At 39.4% G+C, this 20,946-nt stretch overlaps 3 protein-coding genes across 7 annotated transcripts; 1 reads left to right on the forward strand and 2 right to left on the reverse strand.

Moving 5' to 3' along the window:
• Window positions 1-1,039: 1,039 nt before the first annotated feature.
• LOC129581668 (inositol polyphosphate 1-phosphatase-like) lies at window positions 1,040-8,487 on the reverse strand. 2 transcript variants are annotated; one of them, XM_055472874.1, is made up of 9 exons: window positions 8,194-8,487; window positions 7,820-8,035; window positions 7,320-7,349; window positions 6,643-6,723; window positions 3,691-3,880; window positions 3,074-3,248; window positions 2,396-2,680; window positions 1,874-1,985; window positions 1,040-1,502 (listed from the first exon to the last, which is right to left on the reverse strand). In XM_055472874.1, exons 1-9 carry the CDS (start codon window positions 8,266-8,268, stop codon window positions 1,374-1,376), a joined length of 1,293 nt encoding a protein of 430 aa, XP_055328849.1. In that variant the 5' UTR covers window positions 8,269-8,487; the 3' UTR covers window positions 1,040-1,373. The 2 variants fall into 2 exon arrangements, with proteins under 2 accessions (XP_055328849.1, XP_055328850.1); XM_055472875.1 differs by having other exon boundaries at window positions 8,186-8,487.
• A 2,540-nt stretch (window positions 8,488-11,027) lies between these two features.
• Window positions 11,028-12,705, forward strand: LOC129581948 (uncharacterized). The gene is made up of 2 exons (XM_055473271.1): window positions 11,028-11,611; window positions 12,063-12,705. The coding sequence occupies exons 1-2, from the start codon at window positions 11,171-11,173 to the stop codon at window positions 12,486-12,488; spliced, it is 867 nt and encodes a 288-aa protein (XP_055329246.1). The 5' UTR covers window positions 11,028-11,170; the 3' UTR covers window positions 12,489-12,705.
• Window positions 12,706-13,458: 753 nt separating this feature from the next.
• On the reverse strand, window positions 13,459-19,189 carry LOC129581945 (cyclin-dependent kinase 12-like). 4 transcript variants are annotated; one of them, XM_055473263.1, is made up of 12 exons: window positions 18,989-19,189; window positions 18,700-18,774; window positions 17,687-18,019; window positions 17,343-17,552; window positions 15,961-16,455; window positions 15,544-15,686; window positions 15,308-15,481; window positions 14,987-15,176; window positions 14,760-14,921; window positions 14,472-14,672; window positions 14,268-14,399; window positions 13,459-14,074 (listed from the first exon to the last, which is right to left on the reverse strand). In XM_055473263.1, the coding sequence occupies exons 3-12, from the start codon at window positions 17,935-17,937 to the stop codon at window positions 13,828-13,830; spliced, it is 2,205 nt and encodes a 734-aa protein (XP_055329238.1). In that variant the 5' UTR covers window positions 17,938-18,019; window positions 18,700-18,774; window positions 18,989-19,189; the 3' UTR covers window positions 13,459-13,827. The 4 variants fall into 4 exon arrangements, with proteins under 4 accessions (XP_055329238.1, XP_055329237.1, XP_055329239.1 ...); XM_055473262.1 differs by having other exon boundaries at window positions 18,983-19,189; XM_055473264.1 differs by lacking the exon at window positions 18,700-18,774 and having other exon boundaries at window positions 18,983-19,189.
• Between the last annotated feature and the right edge of the window lie 1,757 nt (window positions 19,190-20,946).

The raw sequence follows: 20,946 nt of genomic DNA on the forward strand, positions 1-20,946 counted from the left end.
TATCAACATTTTATGGTTTTGTTATTATTTCAGAGAAAAGCGAAATATCTAACATTAAAGTAGTAAGGAACAGTAATAGATTATTGTGGTGTACATTTATTATTTTTGCCGCAAATGATCAGTTGCCATTGCGGCCCATAACGCCACATGCACATTATGCAAAGCCAAAACTGTTAAAGCGCTCCAGAATCCAGTACTCGTATGACCGATTCTTGGATTAACCTTAAAATCGACTTTCATGAATGTTTTAACATCCTTTTCTTTGGAAATTTAAATAGAAACGCGGTAGTATGAGTCGAAATACATACGGTAAGGTAAATTCACAGAGCGGCACAATTTAGGTGATCGAACCAAGGGCAGCCGACAGTTGTTCCAGTATTAAATGACTGTCGCTAGTAAAATGGACTTGCAATACGTAACCATTCAAAATATCGCCCTTTCAGTTTAGTAATCATAAATGTCAGATCTGGACATGTAGGATATATAGCATAAATACGGTAGAATTGTAACTGCACGTCGTATCGTAGAATTGCACTTCATTTTTACTTTTTCAGGCTAGACTTACAGTGTTTTTGAGAAAATAATTTCGCATCCTCCAGACACAGAGAGCAGAGTTTGTAAAAGTATAACACCAGCAGTTTTAGTTGGACCGCTCAAGACATTCTGGGGTACTACTCGGGTAGTACTGTAGTTAAATTAAATCCTTTTCCGCCCGCTGCTTGCTTGGTGCATTGTTGACATCAGATGCTGGTGTAATGCACAGGTAGTACTTGGTATCTACGGTAGTATCTATACTTCTACTCGTATCCACAAAATATCATATAGAATTTTATCCTTATTCGATATGCATGTTAATGAGTCCAGTAACTAATATTAATATATTTGCCATTTAATGGAATCAAACGGCAAATCTTCTGTTTTATTTGTTTGATCGAAATCCAACAGACTGAAACACTGACTCTTAATACGTTTAAATGGTAAGGCATTTCAATAAGTCCGTATACGCATTACCGTTTTATAAATTAAAGACAGATCTAGATTAACACTGCCCCTTCTTATCGTGTAAATACACAACATTTGGCGAGGAGTCAATATTAATATTAACTGGAAGTCTGGAACAGCTATATAGTTCAAAACTTAAAATTCTATGCGTTGCGATCCGTATAACTACAGGCAACTTAACAGGGTTGACAACACAAAAACAAAAAATTTCTGGATACACAATCACTCGAAGCCGTGTTCACCGGATAGTCATATTAAACAAATTACAAAATTACTTCTCATCGAGTAAGTAGAGATGTATTGAGATCTATTATTCTATACTATACGATAATAATAAGTAGAGTGTAAAAAAGAACGAAAATGTTCCTCTGTTAATCTAAATTCTCGATTGCCTCTTTCATAACTTGTTGCAATTTCGCCACGATTTCTTTCAGCGTATCCAGATTCGCATATGCCAGAATGCCACCAGTGTTCAGCCAACACTCTTGGGCTTCGGCATCCTGGAAAGTAAAAATATATTCTAACGATAAAACGATCACTAACATTGTTTCTATATCGGAGTCAGATTGAAAACCATGTATAAGTTCATCTTCCCTACATATTTATATATCGCGGTTGTAAACGTAATGCGCTCGACTCGAACAGAATTAATCCTGCGTGACGCAAAATGCTCTAACCAGTAAGGTTCTAGAAGTATGACGGTTGATTTGTGTTTTGAATTCTTATATTTATTATTAGAGTCGACATCGGTTAATCTCACATATGAGGAAGTACGTTAAACAGCTCCACAAATGCATAAAATATTGATGGAACGATGCAGACCGATAAATTCCGTGTAATAGTCGTGTTCAATTATTATTTATTGCATTACCGGATTGTCGGGATGCAAATATTGAAGTTCAAATTTCCGGTTATTTTCCACTGAAGTGAGATCAAAATCCGTCAGTGCTTTGGAAAGATCACACACTCCGCCACCAACCGATCTACAAAAATGGGATATGTATAATCATACAACTGCGAAAGACTGCATTCAGTACTCTGGACAGTAGTCTGGATACGGTAAAAGCATTAACACCTTATTTATTTCAAAAGAAGCTAGGTTCGAAGCTCTTGTCAAAGACAATCTTATGAAATATCATTACTTAAATAAAATAACGTTTACCTCGTAATAGTAAATTGTGGGACTCAAAATCATTGATCGCATACAATGTTTAACTCAAGTTTCGGCGACTAAAAGTGTGTTATATAAACGGCGCTGTTGGCATGCTCTCGGGTCACAATTATTTTGTGGCGACATTCTGATGCTAATGCCTCTTATGGTTAGAAATCCAACCGTCTATTAGCTAATGTACTTTTTCCGATCGCATTAGAACAGAGCGCAGTAATTCGATACCTGAGGAGAGCGTGGGGAGCACATGTATCCCATTTGAAGGTGGAGTTTTTTGATAGGATATAAGCGTCGGCCAAACCCAATGTTACCGCCAGAAACTTGTATCCGGCACCGGCAGAATATATGGTAGTAAAGCACTCATCAAGCGCCTCTTTCAGCTCATCCGTCTCACTTGGACTCATAATCACAACGTGGGATTTTGCTGTTGCCACTGGGCGTTCACTGCGGATACCGGAATGGGCATTTATGCCGCCATATGACAATCCCCAAACGCATCGACTTTTCCATCTGTAACCACATTAGCAATAATATAAATTCAACCGGAAGACACAATAAGCAAAAATTGTTAACAATGAGTATCATAAAAAATAAAGTCAAAACGTTCGACATAAGGATTTTGAAACGCCTAATCAGCTGATTAATTGTCACGTATTCCGCTTTGTCCGGAGTGATGAACAGTAAATAATAGCTTTTTATATGAAAATACAGTGTGTCAAATCTAATTAATTGTAAGTACCATGTCGACTTTCACCAAGTTATTCACTTTTTTTATGCAAAAGTGACTAGCACTGATTCATTAATCCGACAAATATATTATACGAGTAGTTATCCAGTTCAAGAATGTCGAGTAAAGTGAAAAACAACTTCTTCGATATTTTGCTCACGTTTTCATCTTTTTACCTTTTGGTTACCGGGTCCACTTCGTGAAAAGGCTGATTAATGACACCCATAACGGGCTCGCCAGTAGTTAAATCGAAAACGCCAATTAAAATTGTAACACAATGAATTCCAGATAAATACACTCCATGGCTCTGTTTCTCTGATCCTTGTCCGGAAACGTATTCGGCCGTTGCATCTGAACATACGTTTTACCGTAAAGATTAATCGATACACTGCTTTATTTCCATTGTTTTGCCTATTTTCAAATCTTCTACCAAAATTACGTATTTTGATAAATAAAGATATAAGTTTTGGTGTATAGTTATAATAGCAGCTGTCAAGCCAGTCTACTGCAGACAATTCTATGCCATTAAAAATTATTATTTCATAATACAGCTTAATTTACCTCGTTCCTATCCACATCATTTTTGTACTGCTTAAAAGTGGCCACAAGATGAATAATGTGAGTATCATGGAAATACGATTTCTTGCGCTCAGGGAAACAAGGGAAAATCAATTCTACATATTCATCACCCTCATAAACTTTAAAAATCGCATGATTGGCTATCATTCCTTCGAACCACTTTAGTATTACTGGCTTTAAAGCGTTCCCCAGGGGAAAAACAAACCTTCTTTACCTAACGGATCAACCCAAATGCCGAATCCATCAGCGGGTAGCTGCAATTTAACGCTGTTCGTCCTATCCAAATCCACGCCGCACATATCCGGTTCATTGTAGATGGCACCGGCCAGCTCATCGGCTGCACGTTCGTCTCCTTGTAGAACTCCCAATAGAAGATTCTTCATCAAATCGGCACTCGGCAAAATCTAGAGAAAATGCAGCAGTATAATTCACTGTCACTGTCGGAGCAAGCCTCCGTATTATAGAAAAGACTGCTTTAAATTTTATGAATTCCAAAGAAGATGACTCAGTATTCAAAATTTAATTCCTCTTAAAATTTATGGTATCTTTTCGGAATGCGATGACATACTGTAGTTGTACAGTGAACTTGCAACAGAAAGACATTAAGCGTATGTTTTTCAAAATTAAACCCGGTGTATATTACATTTGTTTATTTTGTATTTGTGAATGCAACAATATCAAAATTATTACAAATGCGTTCGCTACCAGTTCGATAGAATTTGTTGTTAAAAGTTACTTTCTTTAGAATTTTCAGGGATAATTCAAAAATTTCTATAACATCCTAGGTAGTCTGCAATATAATAAATGTAATCAATATACTGCACAACTGGTAAAGTGGTGGCTACTAGCTACTAGACACAACCGATTACAAGACCGAATATACACTACGTGGACAATCTCTCGATTGTGTAGCGGCAGGTACGTGATAAGAAAGAGGAATACTGGGATTTAAAATAATTTCGGATTTGTGTATATAAAAGGAATAATAATAGTAGGGGAAAGAATTTATGTTTATGTTTTGCGAACTATTATGTTTTGCACTGATAGTCTTAGATGTGTAGTAACAGGTGGTTTGTATATTGGGATGTAGGCTGGGACGTACATTAAAAGGTTGTTCGAGAGAATGTTTGGTTTGATTGGTTTGTTGACTGGATTTTTTTAGTTCGGTGGGTATATTAGAAGTTGAGGAACGTTGTGTTTGAGTTATTATGGATTTGACGAAGTATATGCAGTGAGGAGAATGTTTTTCTTGTTGGTTATTTTCTGGTGGCCGGTTTAGATTTTCGGAAGCGTACTGATTCAGGTTGTTGTGTTTTGTTTGGCTTTGGTCTTTTTAGGTTGAGTATACTTTAGTAAGTTTGCTTTCATAGATAGTTACTTTTAAGTATTGTTTTTTTTAATAAAATAATGGAAACTGGTTGTGATCGCAAGAAATACGAAATACATGCGTGAGTATGTGCGTGATTATAGAGAAAAAACCGCAAAACGGAAACTGATGGTAGTTGTAACAAGGAAGATAATGAAGTAGCGATGATGTTAGACATGAAAATGTGAAGTTAAAAAACGAAAATGTAAACTTAACAGGGTCAACAAAACGCAACACTTCAGGACAAAATCGTTAAGTAATGCTTAAGAAAAGATCCGGACAACCATTACACATTACCATACTCCGCAAATGTCGTTTAGCACGTTCCCTTTACAAAAATTGTCCAATAACTTTTTCCAAACATACCAGAAAACGCACTATCTTTAGTATTCCGATTACATTTTTGTTTTTTAACTTTTACATTCTCATATCTAACATCATCACCACTTCCCACATTATCCTCCCTGCTACAATTACCATCAGTTTCGATTTTGCATTTCTTTCTATAATCACGCATATACTCACGCATGTATTTCTTACAAGCACAACCACCTTCCATTATTTTATTAAAAAAAGAATTCTTAAACGAAAATATGTATGAAAGAAAACTTACTAAACCATACTCAACCTAAAAAGCCTTACCAGAGCCAAACAAAAGACAGCAACCTGAATCAGTAAGTATCCACAAATCCACACCGGCCACCAAAAAATAACCAACAAGAAAAACATTTTGCTCATCTATATACTTTGTCCACTCCATAATAACTCAAACACAAGATTCCTCAACTTCTATACCCACCGAACTCAAAAAATCCAGTCAATAAACCAATTAAACTATACATTTTCTCGAACAACCTTTTAATGTACCTACCAACCTACTTCCCATATACAAACCACCTGTTCCTACACATCCAAGACTATCAGAGCAAAACATAATAGTCTGCTCCATTAAGCAATCAACTTTCTCGAAATTTCTTGAATTTTCCACAATAATCCATCACTATCTACAACCCGCAACACACTCCACTTCCTGTAACACGTCATTAAACACTCAAATAAGAACAACCAGAAAGCCGAATATATTTATACCATACTACACTAAAAATCCCTTTATCTTCACCCAAATTCAATGTAGACCCTTTCTTCGCTACACTGGATTAGTACACCCTTTCTTCATTATCACTTTTCGTCAAACATATCACCTTTAATATAATTTACTATATTATGAAATTCTCTATTCAGCACTTTATATTCCTACCCCTTATAATCTCCACATACAATATACTCCTGCAATGTACTCCTACATTAAAGTGCTCCTACATATGTAGGAGCACATTGCAGGAAGCATATTGGATTACGTTTATTTGGAACTACAGTTCCGTTTTTCTCCTCCAAGAACCGATGAAACCGATGCATTGTGCTACTGCATAATGTACGTGCACATTGCAAGGTGCTCCTACATAATGTAGGAGCACATAATGAAACCTAAAAAAGATGCCGAGCTAACAACGCCATCTACAAGTTTCACGCATCGTTACTCGACGCATGTCACATGACTCATGTCACATGACTGTTAGGCCCCACCGCTTCCTTCAACCGGCCGGACCCTTCCGTACTCTACGGGCGCCAAAATTACTTTTGTTTACACACGGATATCGAAGACCAAAAACCGAAACTACAGTTTCATATATGCTACGACTGATTCTAGTCGTATACCGCATATAAGAACCTGTCACGGTTCAATGAACCTGCCGCAAAAATAAATTGGCGAAAACGTTTCCGTCGATGAATGGTGCTTGCCTGGATGTTAACAAAACTGCCGGTTTTGTTGGTGAAACAGTAACTCTCTTCGCCACGGACTTGCGACGCCAGGATCGGAAACTGCAACATCCACATCCATGAGATCGTAAATACAAACGAGTAAAATATTTACAAGCCGAGCCGTTCATGCTTGAGTAAGTATGCCATTATTAATTACGCGGTTAAAATGGTTTATTCAACAAAGCATGCACCGTGATGTCAAACCCTTACTGCAATACAGCACATGCACATTTGCACACATCCGTACAGAGAAACCGAGGTACCTATATGCCTCGATTATTTTTCAGCATGTGGATCGCAGTATGTTTACAATCATATATTCATTTCATCAAATGAATTCTTCACGGGATATATGCAAACGTGTCCGAATAGTGTGTAATCATGCAAGTGAACTAATTGCAACGTGCCGAGCCGAATAGTTTTCCGCAAACCGTATCGATCGTTTATTACCAAACATGGAGGAAGATATAAACGCAGTGGAATTGATTTTACAGACACTCAACGTGTCCGATAAGTAATAATTACAAGTAATCGTGCTTAATTAGACTGTTTGAGCTCGAGCAATGTAAAACGCGCCACAGTTCCGTTTCCCCGCTTACAACATGTATCGATTTACACAGTTATTCTACTTCAGTACATCCCTGATAAATACCTACATCTTTTCCGAGGAAGTGCCTAATGCTTTCCTGAAATCAGAAAGTTGAAAGTATAGCAAACGTCATCCAAGCAGCCTCTAGAAAATTTAAATTCCATATCAAATAGGCCTTAACGAGATTAAAACATTATGAAACAGGGTGCAATGTGTTTAAGAAGAGCATGATTATGCAAAGGAAAGTTCTGTGATCTCTATGTAATTTGCAAACTATGTATGTAGAGAGCTGTAGATTTATTTAACTATGCAGAGCGTAACACAATATAACTACAATTATACATACAGCACGCTGCACGCATAAATTATGGCACTATTTAAATATATTTCGGAAAAGACTGAAGTAATTGCATCACAGAAATGGTTTAAGCAAACATACGTTATAAATTATAAAAACTTTAAACATTTAGAGATACAGTTTCGTCCAATCACGATTTCGATCAATTTGAGTAAACCGGCAAAAATTACCGGTTAAAATATGAATTTATTTTTTTTGCAAATTATCACCTGAATTGTAACATCAGCCAAGGTTTTGTAATCGGGTTTCTGGCGCCTTTTATCAAACTCCTTCTCTTGAATCAATACATCAAATAAATCCGAGTGGCTCCTGACAGCGCGTGCAATATTGGCCGCACGCTCGGAAAGTCGAAGCAACGACTGCAACACCTGCGACGCTTCCATCGTAATTAGATGTGCTTTAATCGGCAGCGCCGAGTGTTTAAGCTGCAGAAAAGTCCAGAATCCACATTAGTGCAACGTATGTAAGATGTTATTGGTGTAGAAATTTTTACAAATGCTAAATATTCTCCTATATTGCATAATTGTACTTGACACTATACGTAGGTACGTAAAACATATTATAATAGCACTTACACATGTACCTTCCCAAGGCAAAAAACGAACAGAGTGAATGATAATTTTGACCTGCGCGTGTACGGACCATAAATACGGTACATAAAATGATAAATGTGCACACAGAATTGTGTTTAAATTTAAAGAAATGACGGGAAAGCTAGAAACAAGCGAAAAGCTTCCCAAAACTATAATATGTTAAGGTGAGCTGTGCTAAAAATCTCTTCGAAAAATGTACAGTACATTGGGTACGAATACTACAAGCACGGTATGCTACAAGAGCACAGAGTACCAAACAATTATGGCGCAGCGGCGGAAGTGTAGTGATAGCTCGTAATGGTAAAATTTTATGAAGCCAGCTCGAATGTACGGTAGCTGCAGCAATCAGAAAAGTGCGTCATGGGCGTAACGGAGACTGCAATGGTGAAACATGACACATGGATTGCTATTCGTTAACGTTCTTGTCCGGTAAACTGAAGCCAGTAGGAGTTCCAAATCCGATAGAATACACTTGATTATACTGTATGCGGAGCCAAGTGTTTTACATTAGAGAATATTGATCAATTTTTCTCCAACATGTGTAGAACGTAATTTCTATTCACGTATAAAGTCATGCTCCCGGCACTGCTTTACAAAACTTGCACAGAATTATCTATTTGTTCCAGAATCAAAGCTGACCTTTGAAAGCCAGGATATCCTAGCTTTATGACGTTTGTGGAGTATTTGGGGCATTCGACACTGACATCAGCTAGAGGAACACTTTTTTCGTGGTTTTAAGCGGGATGTATTTGTAATTGCATTGTAATCACTGCTGAAAGTACAATCTATCGTCTTTCAGTTTTGTAACATTAGCATATTCAATATTCCCACAGAGATTTCTTGACGTCTGATAACTGCCCACATAATCAAAACCGAAAACTGGTGAAAACATGCATCAGAATTTTCTTGCAGGATATTACTGCTCAGTCTCACGTCGCACATACTCAACGACACCTGGAAGTGGATGATTATATATCAGTATCAGAAAGCCGGCAGACCGCAATTCAGTAATAGGAAAATTAAAAAGGTTCATGCACAATCAAATTATTTTGCGCTAAACAACATTTGAACGGATTGAACCATTTGTACATTTTGCTGTACTCCAAAGTAGTTCAGACACCGACCATATGCATACGATTATGTATGCAGCTGCTAGTTTGACACGTAAATATAGATATTTTCGTAAATATAGATATAGATATATAAATATAGATATAGAGATTTTGTTAAACAAATTTCGTTGTACCTTTACTGTATGCAAACTGTATGCAAATACGGAGAAGCAAACGTACCAGCATGCTTTCCAAATTTCCGCAGACCTTCTATGTAGTTGAAGGTGCTTCGAAGTTGGGGGAAATCAGGCGATGTGCGAGTGCGATCGCGAAAACTTCGACTGTTACCCAAAATCGCAAGTCGCGGTAACCCTTTATAGCAGCTACCAGCAACCTGTGGTGTCGGGTTTGCAGTCGCAGAATTTCGAACAGTAATCAGATCCTCATGAACTGGGACAAATTTTGACCAAGTACTGTAAATCACTGATATAAGGGCCATTTTCAGATGGACTTTTTCCAAATCCATCGCGTGGTCTGCGTCCATAGCATCTCCAATTCTCTTTAGAGCATCCGCAATGTGGCGATCGTGTTGACTGATGCGCACCATCTGACCAGCGTGTCTTACTACACCTGTACAGTGTACACACAGTGTAAAAGCAAATTAAAATTCTGGCAATAGGCTAACAACAATGAAAATAACAGTAATGTACATATTTAATTACAAAATTGTGTAAAGCGAATGATAATTAAAATGAATTATGACAATCAAAATCAAAAAGAAAATAACAATAAATGTAAGTACGTCCGTGTATGAGTATTTACAAATCAAATGTTGGCTGGACAATAGCAGGAAAAGCTAGACAATTTAAGTAATTTGTAACAAACAATGATGAGCGCCGCAATATCGAAGCAGTAAAGTAGGAACATGTAAAGGATTAATCGCTCACCGTATTCAAAAAAAGGAATTTTTGAACATTTAGACGGAAAACTCGTAGATAATTTTTTTGATGTGCCCTGTAGCTAATGGTACATTTACGGTAAATGATGTATTTACCAACAGAGACACTTCCGGAATCGTTAACATCTTCCGCCTGGTCATCCCATTGATATACCATGTATCCACGATTCTGGCTCGTAGACGGACCGGCCTCGGGTCCAGCTTGGCGTGCCGATTGTCGATGCAGATTTTTTCTCAGCGGAATTGACCGGGTAATACAACAGCATGTTTGAGTTTAAGCTTAAATCTGCAGTACACAATCACACATCACTTCAATAAGGTATTTCTTATGGAGCTCAAATGAGCGTATAATGCGTATTGTCTACCGAAAGAGGGGTGTTAAAAAACTTCAAAGATTGAAGTCAATAACTTTTGTTTGAAGACATCAGTAGATGGAAAGTTTAGGGTAATTCGCGCCCAGCACAGATAAATGAAAGGTGAAAGAAACAGTGAAGTGTGAACGCTTGTATTTGTCATGCAGGCGCTTAAGCTTTATTCTTTAGGAAGAACTATGAACTGAAGCTACACTAACAACCAACCTGATTAAACGGATTGCTTATCCGATTTGTTAAAGCGTTATACCCACAAATTAAAACATGTTTAACAAATTCTCTACAAGAATCTACGTACTAAACGGTAAACCGAACGTCCTCTCTGCCGGAGTCTCTGGTCATTGTCGACACCCAATTTAATAAAAGGCTGCTGTCTTCTTCGTATAACCGCCACCCGAAAGCGGTAGACCCCACGACTTATGACTACCTTCGCGTTTCAAAAATTTATTTTCTGGTACGCATACGTTACTAGAAATCTGGAATTTTTTAAACTTCATGTTTTGATTCTGAACTGAGCGTTTCTCACTGAAATACCAAGGCATTTCAGGTTATAGACGTATTATTCTTCTCCCAGCTCCTTGACAAAATGGATGAAACATCCATCCCTCTACCACCCACTCCAGCGGAAGGAGACAACGTCAGCAACAGCGCTGTACACGCGCCAGTTGACTGGTCCTACGATACTGTATCCGATGCACCAAACTTTCTCAGTTTCGAAGCTGGCGCTTCCAGTGCCGTTCAACAACCGACGAATTATTATGCCAATAGCTACGCGAGGGGCTACAATAAAGGCGGATGGCAGCAGCAGCCGCGCGGACACTATAATCGTGGTGGTTACTACAACCAAGGACCAGCGAACCAGTATTATGGTTACAATCAGTACCGAGCTCCGCGGGGCTCTTATTACCGTCCCCAGCAGCAGACTTATTACCAGCAGCCTTATATGCAACAAAACAGATGGCAACAACCGAATTATAATTACAACTATAATAATCGGGGGTGGAATCGCGGAGGCTACACGATGCAGGTCTGTATTGTGCCTTGTTTTAACGTGTTATAATTATTGCTGTTTAGTTTCCATTATAATGCCAGAATATGCCACTTTCTGTTTCCATGCTTTCTGTAGAGAAATAATGTAACCATGAGATACTCCGACTTCTCAAATATTCTATTTAAAACTGATGCTTTAAACTAACATTAAATTATTAGGGGACCCTGATAAACTGATAGTTAACTCGAGCCACTATTCACTCTAGTCTAGTCTGTTTCTGCAGTGACGATTTTTGTCTGAAAGTTGATTTGCTACACTTGTTTTGGTTGAACGGTCCACTCAAATACTGTGACTGCTATGCCAGTAAATATTAAGTGTTTCTAACAAGATTTCCACCACGTCTCACGCGCTAAATTGCTGACGAATTCCTATAACTGTCCGAGGAGTACGTTTACTAACCATTAATTCTACTTTGTTTCTCAAACAGCGCGGACGCGGTGGCTACGGCTACGGCCAGTATCAGAATCCCCGTGATGCTCCGATCTCAGCCTTCTTCCATCCCTCCATGCTGGAAGATCCCTGGGCCGCACTGGAAGCAGCGGCGGCCGTGAAACCAACACCGGAAACCGCATCCGAAGAGGCAACCACAGAGGCTCCGGCAGCCAGCAGTGTCAGCGTGGCCGATGATGATCCCGAGCTCCTTGATCTCTTCTCGCAGCTGAAGGGCAATAAGGCAGCTGACGATCAGCCGGAAGAAGAAGCAAATATGGACCAGTCAGTGGAGGCCACTTCTGTAACAGCGCAGCCTGAAACGAGAGAAGGAGATGATCAGTTGGGTATGTTATCGGAAGCTCAAAATGACACGCAACCGACAACAGCGGCGGATGATACGGAATCTACCATCACTGCCTGAATTAATTGTTTTCCAGTACGATTTATTCCTTCTTTATTATCGCTATGAAACTGCATTGCACCTTCTCGACATTTTTTAGCGTATAACTGGAATGGTTATGATTTTTGGTTAATACTGAATGTATCGGCGAAAACTAAAGTACTGCTAGAAGTTTTCATTGTCCCTTTACTTATTTTATGACTTTATGCTTTTCCCACAAGTAAAATTATCGTTAGAATTTCCGACCCATTGCTTTATATACTCGCATAAATTGACATCCTAGTTGAATAAAGAACAATAATCAAGTAATTAAAAACCTTATCATTCTTATCTTGTACTGAATTATGTAAATTAACCTCTTATTTTCATGAACAGTAAATGCTTTAATTCCATTCAAACAGGCACCAGTAAACCTTGTCGCTAATTCTCACTGATAGCGTAGAAATTCGTGGCAGGTTTCATACTCGTAACAAAGAAAATGATCTGATGATCTGTTTGGCTGCTGGAATTACCAATGGCAGCTTAATTCCCGAATTTCGGCTTTATACTCTATACGGTCTGGCTCACTGCTTATTTTTAGCCATTTTGTCTCAATAAATAAAGGTTAGGGATTCGGGAGCGCATACGTACTTATCAATAAAGTCAATATTGAAAAATACTCGAATTCCCTACAACTTTCTGTTATCCCAACCGAAATATAATAATGCGCAGTTGCGCACACCTTAATCTGACAAGTGAGTACATTACTGCCTGCCCGAAACGTTTGGCCGTATTCCTAATTTCCTACTGGGAATTGCTTTTTACGAAATCTTGCCGTCATATGTTCCCACCATAAATGTTCGCATATTAATTACTGACTGCTCCTCCAAAAGATATTTGTGCACTGACTGCCGCCGAACTCTAATTTATTATGGAAGTCTAACCTACGAGCTTACAGCCGAAGAGGCCATGATACACACAATGCTCCTACAACGCCTAACAACTTGCCTCAGTAACGCAGTTATGCGGAAATGGTCGACTGGTCTTTTTCCTTCAAAGACAGTACTTCGAATTCTGCCAGCAGAAAAGGAGCCAGATACGCGGGTGTTCATATCCATTTTCTGTTGAACCTGGATCTACGTGATTATACCGGGTTGTCGCGCAAGAGAAACAAAAGGTCTAAAAGTGTTTTAAAACAACATACGGTACGTTCTTACAGTAGTAGCAACAAAAGCATTACGTGATAAAACAAATTGCCCTTCCATGAATTTCACAGAATCTCATTCGAAATATATTATCGAGCACGTGTGTCTGCTTCTTCACATCAGCATATCCCCGGTCCAATTGGATTCTGGTGAAAATCAATTTGGACCCAATTCACTCAGTATGCCGCAAAATAATCCGCACTGTGAGCGCCATGGTGCATAGGATTAACCGGGACCGTGGGGTTTTGATGGCCATGTCCAGTATGAATCGGTGCAAAATTCATGGATGCATTGGAGTGAGAACTAGAAGCAATCGTACCAACGGCTTCCATGTCGGCTGAATTGCGATTTTCTTGACGCCGTCTGTTCTCCTGCCGCCGACGCTTACACCACATTTCATGACAATCTTGATTAGTCGGTAACCTGCGAAAGAAACACAACATAAGTACATAGAAAACAAACTGACAGCAACACTTCGAAATCCATATAAGAATTTTTATTATTATAAGAATTTTTATTATAAAAATTGAAAATAAAAACTGAAGTTATATTGCGAAATCCATAAAAAATTAATCTGACAACTATTGGCATCCGTATTCAAAAAAGGGGAACGTACAGAGCCTCTGGCAAAGTTTCGTTTTCGACGTCTTTTAAAAATCGATGCTCCAATGCAGCTTCGGCCGAAATCCGTTTAAGGGGATCCAATTCCAGCATCATATCCAATAGTTCTAAGGCAGGCTCCGGCATACTACGAAGTTCATCGTGAGAATCACTGAAAGCTGTTGTTCCAAACATGTCAGACAAAATGAAAATCACTTACCTGCGGAATTCATCCGCTTCACGGACTCTTCGCTTGTACGTTTTCTTCGGTCTCATGGTAGCAAATGATGGCAGATTCACCACATTCGGCCAACAGGACTGGTTAGGTGTACCACAGATGCTGCTAATTTTTTCCAACTGATGAAACTCCGAATTGGCTTTAAAAATGGGTTCGCCGTGGAACATTTCGCCCAAGATACAACTATCGCAAAAACAACTTTTAATACAAGGAAGTATGTCACGATAAACCTTTTAAGCTGATAAAAATAAAGGGAGCAAAAATTCCTACCCACAACTCCATACATCCACTTCCGGTCCATATCTCTCTTCCCCAAACAGTAATTCCGGTGGCCGATACCATAAAGTAATTACTTTATTGGTATATGGACGTTCCCTGTCACTAGCATCAAATAACCGAGCCAAACCGAAATCAGCGAGTTTCACTTCACCTCTGCAACATGACAACGTCACATGACAACACGGTTCTGTAGCTGTGAAGAAATTTTCAAAAATTACCTGTTGTTAACCAATATATTAGAACACTTGATATCGCGATGGAAAATGTTCTTTTTGTGGGAGAAATTCAAAGCTTCCAGTAGCTGCCGCATGCAAATGGCAATGGCCTGTGCCGTGAACTTCACCATTCCAGATTCCAACAAGCCCATAAGATCATGGTCCATGTATTCGAATACGAGATAGAAAGCCCCTAGAAAAAACGAGTGGCCGTTTACCAGCAAAAACCGTGGTACAAATCGTGATTCTATATTCCCTCTGTTAGTGTCCGAGTACATTACAAATGAAAAACCACAACAACAAACCATCGCACAGATTTCGTACCTTCACGATCGCGGCGGAAATCGACTGCCTCCTGTTTATCAGTAATGATCTCCAGTAACTTGACAATGTTAACATTATCCAGTTCGCGGAGAATTTTGATTTCTCGAACCGCTGTTATGGGAAAGCCCTCGCGTTCGTTTTCCAGGCGAACCTTTTTCAGTGCGACCATTTCGCCTATCAGAAGCGAATCTCTTCACAACTAGTGTTAACCAAACAATAACATTTCTGCACCGTACCCGTATCTCGATTTTTGGCCTTGTAAACTTGTCCGTAAGTCCCTTCGCCAATCTGCGAGATGATCGTGAAACTGGACACGCACCGTTCACCCCACGCATGCTCGTTCGGACCTAACGGTGCTGGTCGTGGGCGTGTAGGAACGCTAAAAAAACAAAGAAATTAAGGGGGCGAAACCATGAACTTTACAAGTCCAACACTTAAATTCGAAAAAAAATCCGAATACTGCAGATACTGAATAACACTACTTGTACAACAAGCTGTTTCCAAAAATCAAATACAACGAAAAAAATCACGTAATCAGTGCAATCTGAAACTTAATTCAGCCTACTTACAAGGCATAAAGTTAGTGTGATAGATAAAGCAACTGTATGCTACTATTCTGCAGTGGTAGAAGTTTTTCAACCGTGCGCACTTACACGACAGGATGTTTAAACTTCCTGATCTGATCCTGCAGGACCACCCCCGGCTGGGGTGTGACAGAGGGTAAGGGTAAATTGACATAGGCCAAGAGGGCGGTTGGCGGTGGTGAATTAATAGGTTCAGTTCGGGCTTCCAGGTCATTCTTAACAATCTCAGCTGCTGTGGATTTCGGAGGAGGCGTCAACGGGCTCTCTGCACCGCTCCTGTTCTTGATAATGGATGAGGCCAGCGTGCCATCCGCGGCACGACTTCTCGAGCGGGATGAGCGATCGTGCTTGATGATTTCGGAGAATAATGTCCCTTCCTCTTCTTCGGGTGGCGTTCTCGGACCAGAACGCGTCCGCGAAGAGGACCGACGGCGCTTGCGTGACGAACCTTTGTCGTCGTGGCGCTTGCGCGGTGATGAGTTATCGGTCGCATTCTTGGACCGGCCAGCGCCATAAAGTTCGTTATCACGAGCACTAGAGGAAGGATTATATCGCGTCCGCTCACTGGAAACAACAGTCGTCACAAAACGCTCGAAAAACATTTTTCCACTGGAAAATGCTGGCTTATTCACAGCGTAGGTATGCACGTGCAGAATTTCAAACAATTCGCAGACCAGCTTCGCAGAACATGCATAACTGAACTGGTACACCAACACCCTCTCTCTGTGGACGAAGAAGAGTGTACTGCAGACAACAGAAAGACCTTAATCATATTACGTCATACGGTCCACGTATCGTACTGTACACTGTACAGTATAATTACTCTACTCAACCTCACAATCATTAAATTCATAGAATTATTTATACGTAGTTTGAATTTGCATTCTCTTATGTGTAAACTCTAAACTATTTCCTCTATAAAAGTAATAATGTGTTAAATAAGATTGATTACAGCAGATACTCGTACACGAGTTGACTTTGATTTTTGAATGAAAGAAATTTTAGCATGAAAGCAGGGCAACAGATTTGGTAAGTACGAAACAAAAGTATTGGCACCACGCTATTATAACAATACATAAACCCACCGGACCACCATAAATTTTGTTAACTGCCATTAAAAGAATTATGCTACATTGAGTACACTCACTTCCATGCTGGCTACAAAAAAATCAGAATCTTTTCTTATTTTAACTAATAAATCAGTTGCGAAGAGAAACTGTAAAATAAACTGTTCACGTAACCCAAATTTTTAAGGCATTAATGAAAGCACGCCTATGCAACTTCGATGGTAAAATGGCTGAAAAGGGGTTCATCATTCCAGTGTTTAAAAAACCACTATAATTTTTGCAAACTTTTTTAAAAACTAAATTTGCTATCCTTCGTTGTTGAATGTTACCGGCGCTGAGATACTAGTAGATTAACACAACTATTATGATCCCTATTCAACGTACTTTCGACCAGTTTTTTCAACAGGACTTTCATCACGATCTGGTGAGCGCTGTCTATGATGCTTGCGCTCAGGCGACTCGCGGGAAGTTTTGGCATTGTGCCGCTCTTCATAGTGCCGCTCAACGGACACCGACCGCGAGCGTCCCCGCTCCTTTCTACGTCGACGCTGCGGTGACCTGTCGAGCTGGTCATCGTGCCGTTTGCGATCATCCCTGTACAGATAGATTAAGAAATCTGCGCACAACAGATAAAATCTCTGCAGACCATCACCAAAGCCAACAGCCAGCAGAAGATCACACACAAGCCACTCAGACACACCACTGACACAGCTTCCCGGTCAACTTACACAGGACTTCGCTGACGGCGGTTCCGCTCATGTTCGTCCGGGGACGCACGACGGCGATCACCACGGCTGGCATCACCGTTACGTCGTGGTCTAGATGTCGACCGGCTGCGATCGCGTGGGCGCGTCGAACGGTGATTATTGTTACGGTGAGGAGAGCGGTCGCGCTCCTTCCGATCACTTTTAGCGTGGCTGGTATCGGATCTTTTTCGATCATAACCCGAATTTCTACTTTTGCCATCCATTGTCATCATACAATGCTGAGAGACGAAAACAACATCACAGAACGAGCATCAACTCCAGGCGATCGGATTATTGTGGCTGGAAACGGAAAACCTACGACGGAAGCAACAATACCAGATATCAAAATTAAGTAAAAAAATAGCATACTACAGTTATAATTTTTGATTATATCTTTTGTAGGCTACGGGATAACGGGAAATATGTACAGTAATCTCGTTGACACGGGTGGATACTATCAAGGTCTATGAACTCCATTCGCTAAAGGTGAAATGAAAAATCATGTCTAAAAGTAAAATTCAACCTCTATCTTTTTAGTAATTTCAATTCGCTCCAGATTAAAAATATCACGACAATACATCAAGCTCAAAGGTAAAAAGTTGCTCTACCTAATATCATATAAAAAGCAGGACGACTGCTTTGTAATTACGTTCCAAGCTAAAATATCTTTTAGAATTAAAATTAATCTGTAAGCGGAAGAAGGAGAAAACTGACTCCTCCACCTTCTGCCATAAGAAACTAATTGTAAGCTATAACACATGGATATTTCAAAACCGGAAACAATTATTTTTAGGAAAAATGCAACACCCACTGGCAACAACATTTATGATATGTAACACAGTAAGACTAACACAATCAATAAACAGTTATTAAGCAAAATAAGAAAAGAAAGCTAATAAGAGGCATTTTCAATTTTAGGACAGAAAATGCTTTCAACAAAACCATGAATTGCCATTTTTCAGCTTGACCATGCGCATTATTCCCATCTTACTTACGTCACACATCCCGTAAATCCAGTTTTGATCTGAATCGCTAGCTACTCAGCGGAACCACTGATACAAAAGAAACACCTACGATAACGTATAACATTAACTTCGTAAAGCAAATTAAAACAGGGCCAAATAAAAAATATAGTAAATTGGGGTAAAATTTTAAGCCCAAAGGGTCCATTGTTAACCAAGCATAAGAATGTGCTTCTACATTTTAAGTACAGCGCAGTGTACAGATACACCAATGGCCTCAAGTCACCTAACGCGCTGGCAACATTACGGTACTCACCAATACCATTTGTCTGCACAAAACGTTGAAATTTCGAACAAATAACTTTTAAACGGGAAAACAATCACAAAGGAAGAGTCCAAAGGAAACTTGGGCACTAATAAGGAGATCAAAGTTAAACAAAAATTCGAAGTCTTCGAGTTTCATACTACTACTGTTGGGCTCCATCTTTCGCATGCACATGTATGTGATGTCTCGGTTCCTTGCAAAGGACGTGTGTTTTCGTCCGATTTAAAGGCAGACGCAGTGAGTCATAAAACGAGCTAGCCGCTAGAGGTTTGCCGTCGCTATAGTAGACTTCAAGCTTCAAGCCTTTGCACTCGGAGCCCAAGTTCAGAAATCTGCTCAACTTTTACGTCGGTCTGCACACAGATGCAGACTTAACACTATGTATGAAAAGAAGAAGACTAGTCTTCGCATAGGAATAGTGTTAACGTCTTGTTTTTGCTTTGTCTATGGAGATTTGTAACCAAAATGTTACGCGCCTTTGATTCGCCCATTTTAGGGGAGTGGGTTAGTGTTTTCCGGAGGGCAAAATCCTGCAGAGCGCAGTGAGTCATCCATACATAAAGATACTGTATACGTTATGCATACAAAGACTAAGTATATACGGCTTGTTTTTGAATGGTTAATACTTTTTAAGAGTGTAGTTTAGCATTGCTGGCAGTGTAACTGTGCAACCATCCACAGTTGGTTTAGTTACTTAAGTAAGCCGCTTACCGCTGGTTGCGTTCCACACTCCATCGAATGAAACGCTAGCTTTGTGTGTTATCGACTCATTCAATTTTGCTAAATCACCCAAGCATGGACTTTGTAAGGATATTAGCAGTCACATTTAACGCAAAAGCCAAAAGCATTTAGCTGTTTTTCTAATTTAGAATTTGTTTTTGCTGAGTGTTTTTAGAACATGCTGAATTTCTAATTTTAAATTTTCTAATTTAGAACTTGCCTTTTCATTTAAAACCGGTCAAGGAAAAATTCTGATTGCCGGTTCCCGAACACCATAAAAACTGAAGGCGGTGGCTGTAGAGTAAAACGTACAAAATCGATTTTGCATTCTAATCAATTACTCAAAATGAACTTAAACGTTTCATAAGCGTGATTCCGCATGTTTTAAAATTTCTTGGAAGCGACAAAAGTTGTCACAGAAAGCAGCATGTTCTAAATTTTTGAAGTTGGATTGTTTTAAATAATGACTGATCGAGCCACAAGAGTTGGAGTCATCTTGCAAGTACGAGAAAAACAACCAGCCGTGAGAAACTGCATTAAACCGTCGCCTGTTTGCGATTGCGTCAGTTACAGTGGCAGTAACAGTGCACCTGTTAACGGGTTTTTTCAAAATATCAAATTTTTAGTTTTGGTTCAATCCACACCAAAGGGGCTAGTTTCAATATTTCAGGCAGGAAATGGGTGCTAAAATGAGCACATTCTCATTCCAGCAGCACGCTGCTGGAATGAAAATCTACTAAAATTCGTAACTTTGTTATTTTCCGTGTTGAATTTTTTTATATGCGCTTAAGAAATTTAAAATAATATATACTATTAGGAAGAATAACTGATTTTCTGGTTTGATCTCAAGGTTTGGCACTCAGAGCATACGTGCTTAGCATAGCCGCCTATGAAAAATCTCGAATTAGTCTTCCATAGACAGGTACTTATGTTAGCAGCAAAGGCTCACAGTGAATAACCCGAAAACAACTGAGAATCAGTTTTTGTTGCCTAACGCTATGCGTTATTTTGTATTTTTTAAGCTTATACAAAAGAATTTAACACTAAAATTTACAAAATTACGAATTTTTGAAGATTTTTATTCCAGCAGCGTGCTCCATGGACCGCCGCACGCGTACTTCAGCTATGTTGCTGCTAGACAGCTGGCAAAATTTTGCCAGCGGCCCAGCAGTATGGCAAACAAAATCAACAATAAATTTAAGAAATAAGAATGGACTGCTTTGTAAATAGTCTGC

This window comes from Paramacrobiotus metropolitanus, unplaced genomic scaffold (assembly GCF_019649055.1).
Source record: "Paramacrobiotus metropolitanus isolate TYO unplaced genomic scaffold, Prichtersi_v1.0 Parri_scaffold0000006, whole genome shotgun sequence".
In the NCBI taxonomy this organism is placed as follows: domain Eukaryota; kingdom Metazoa; phylum Tardigrada; class Eutardigrada; order Parachela; family Macrobiotidae; genus Paramacrobiotus; species Paramacrobiotus metropolitanus.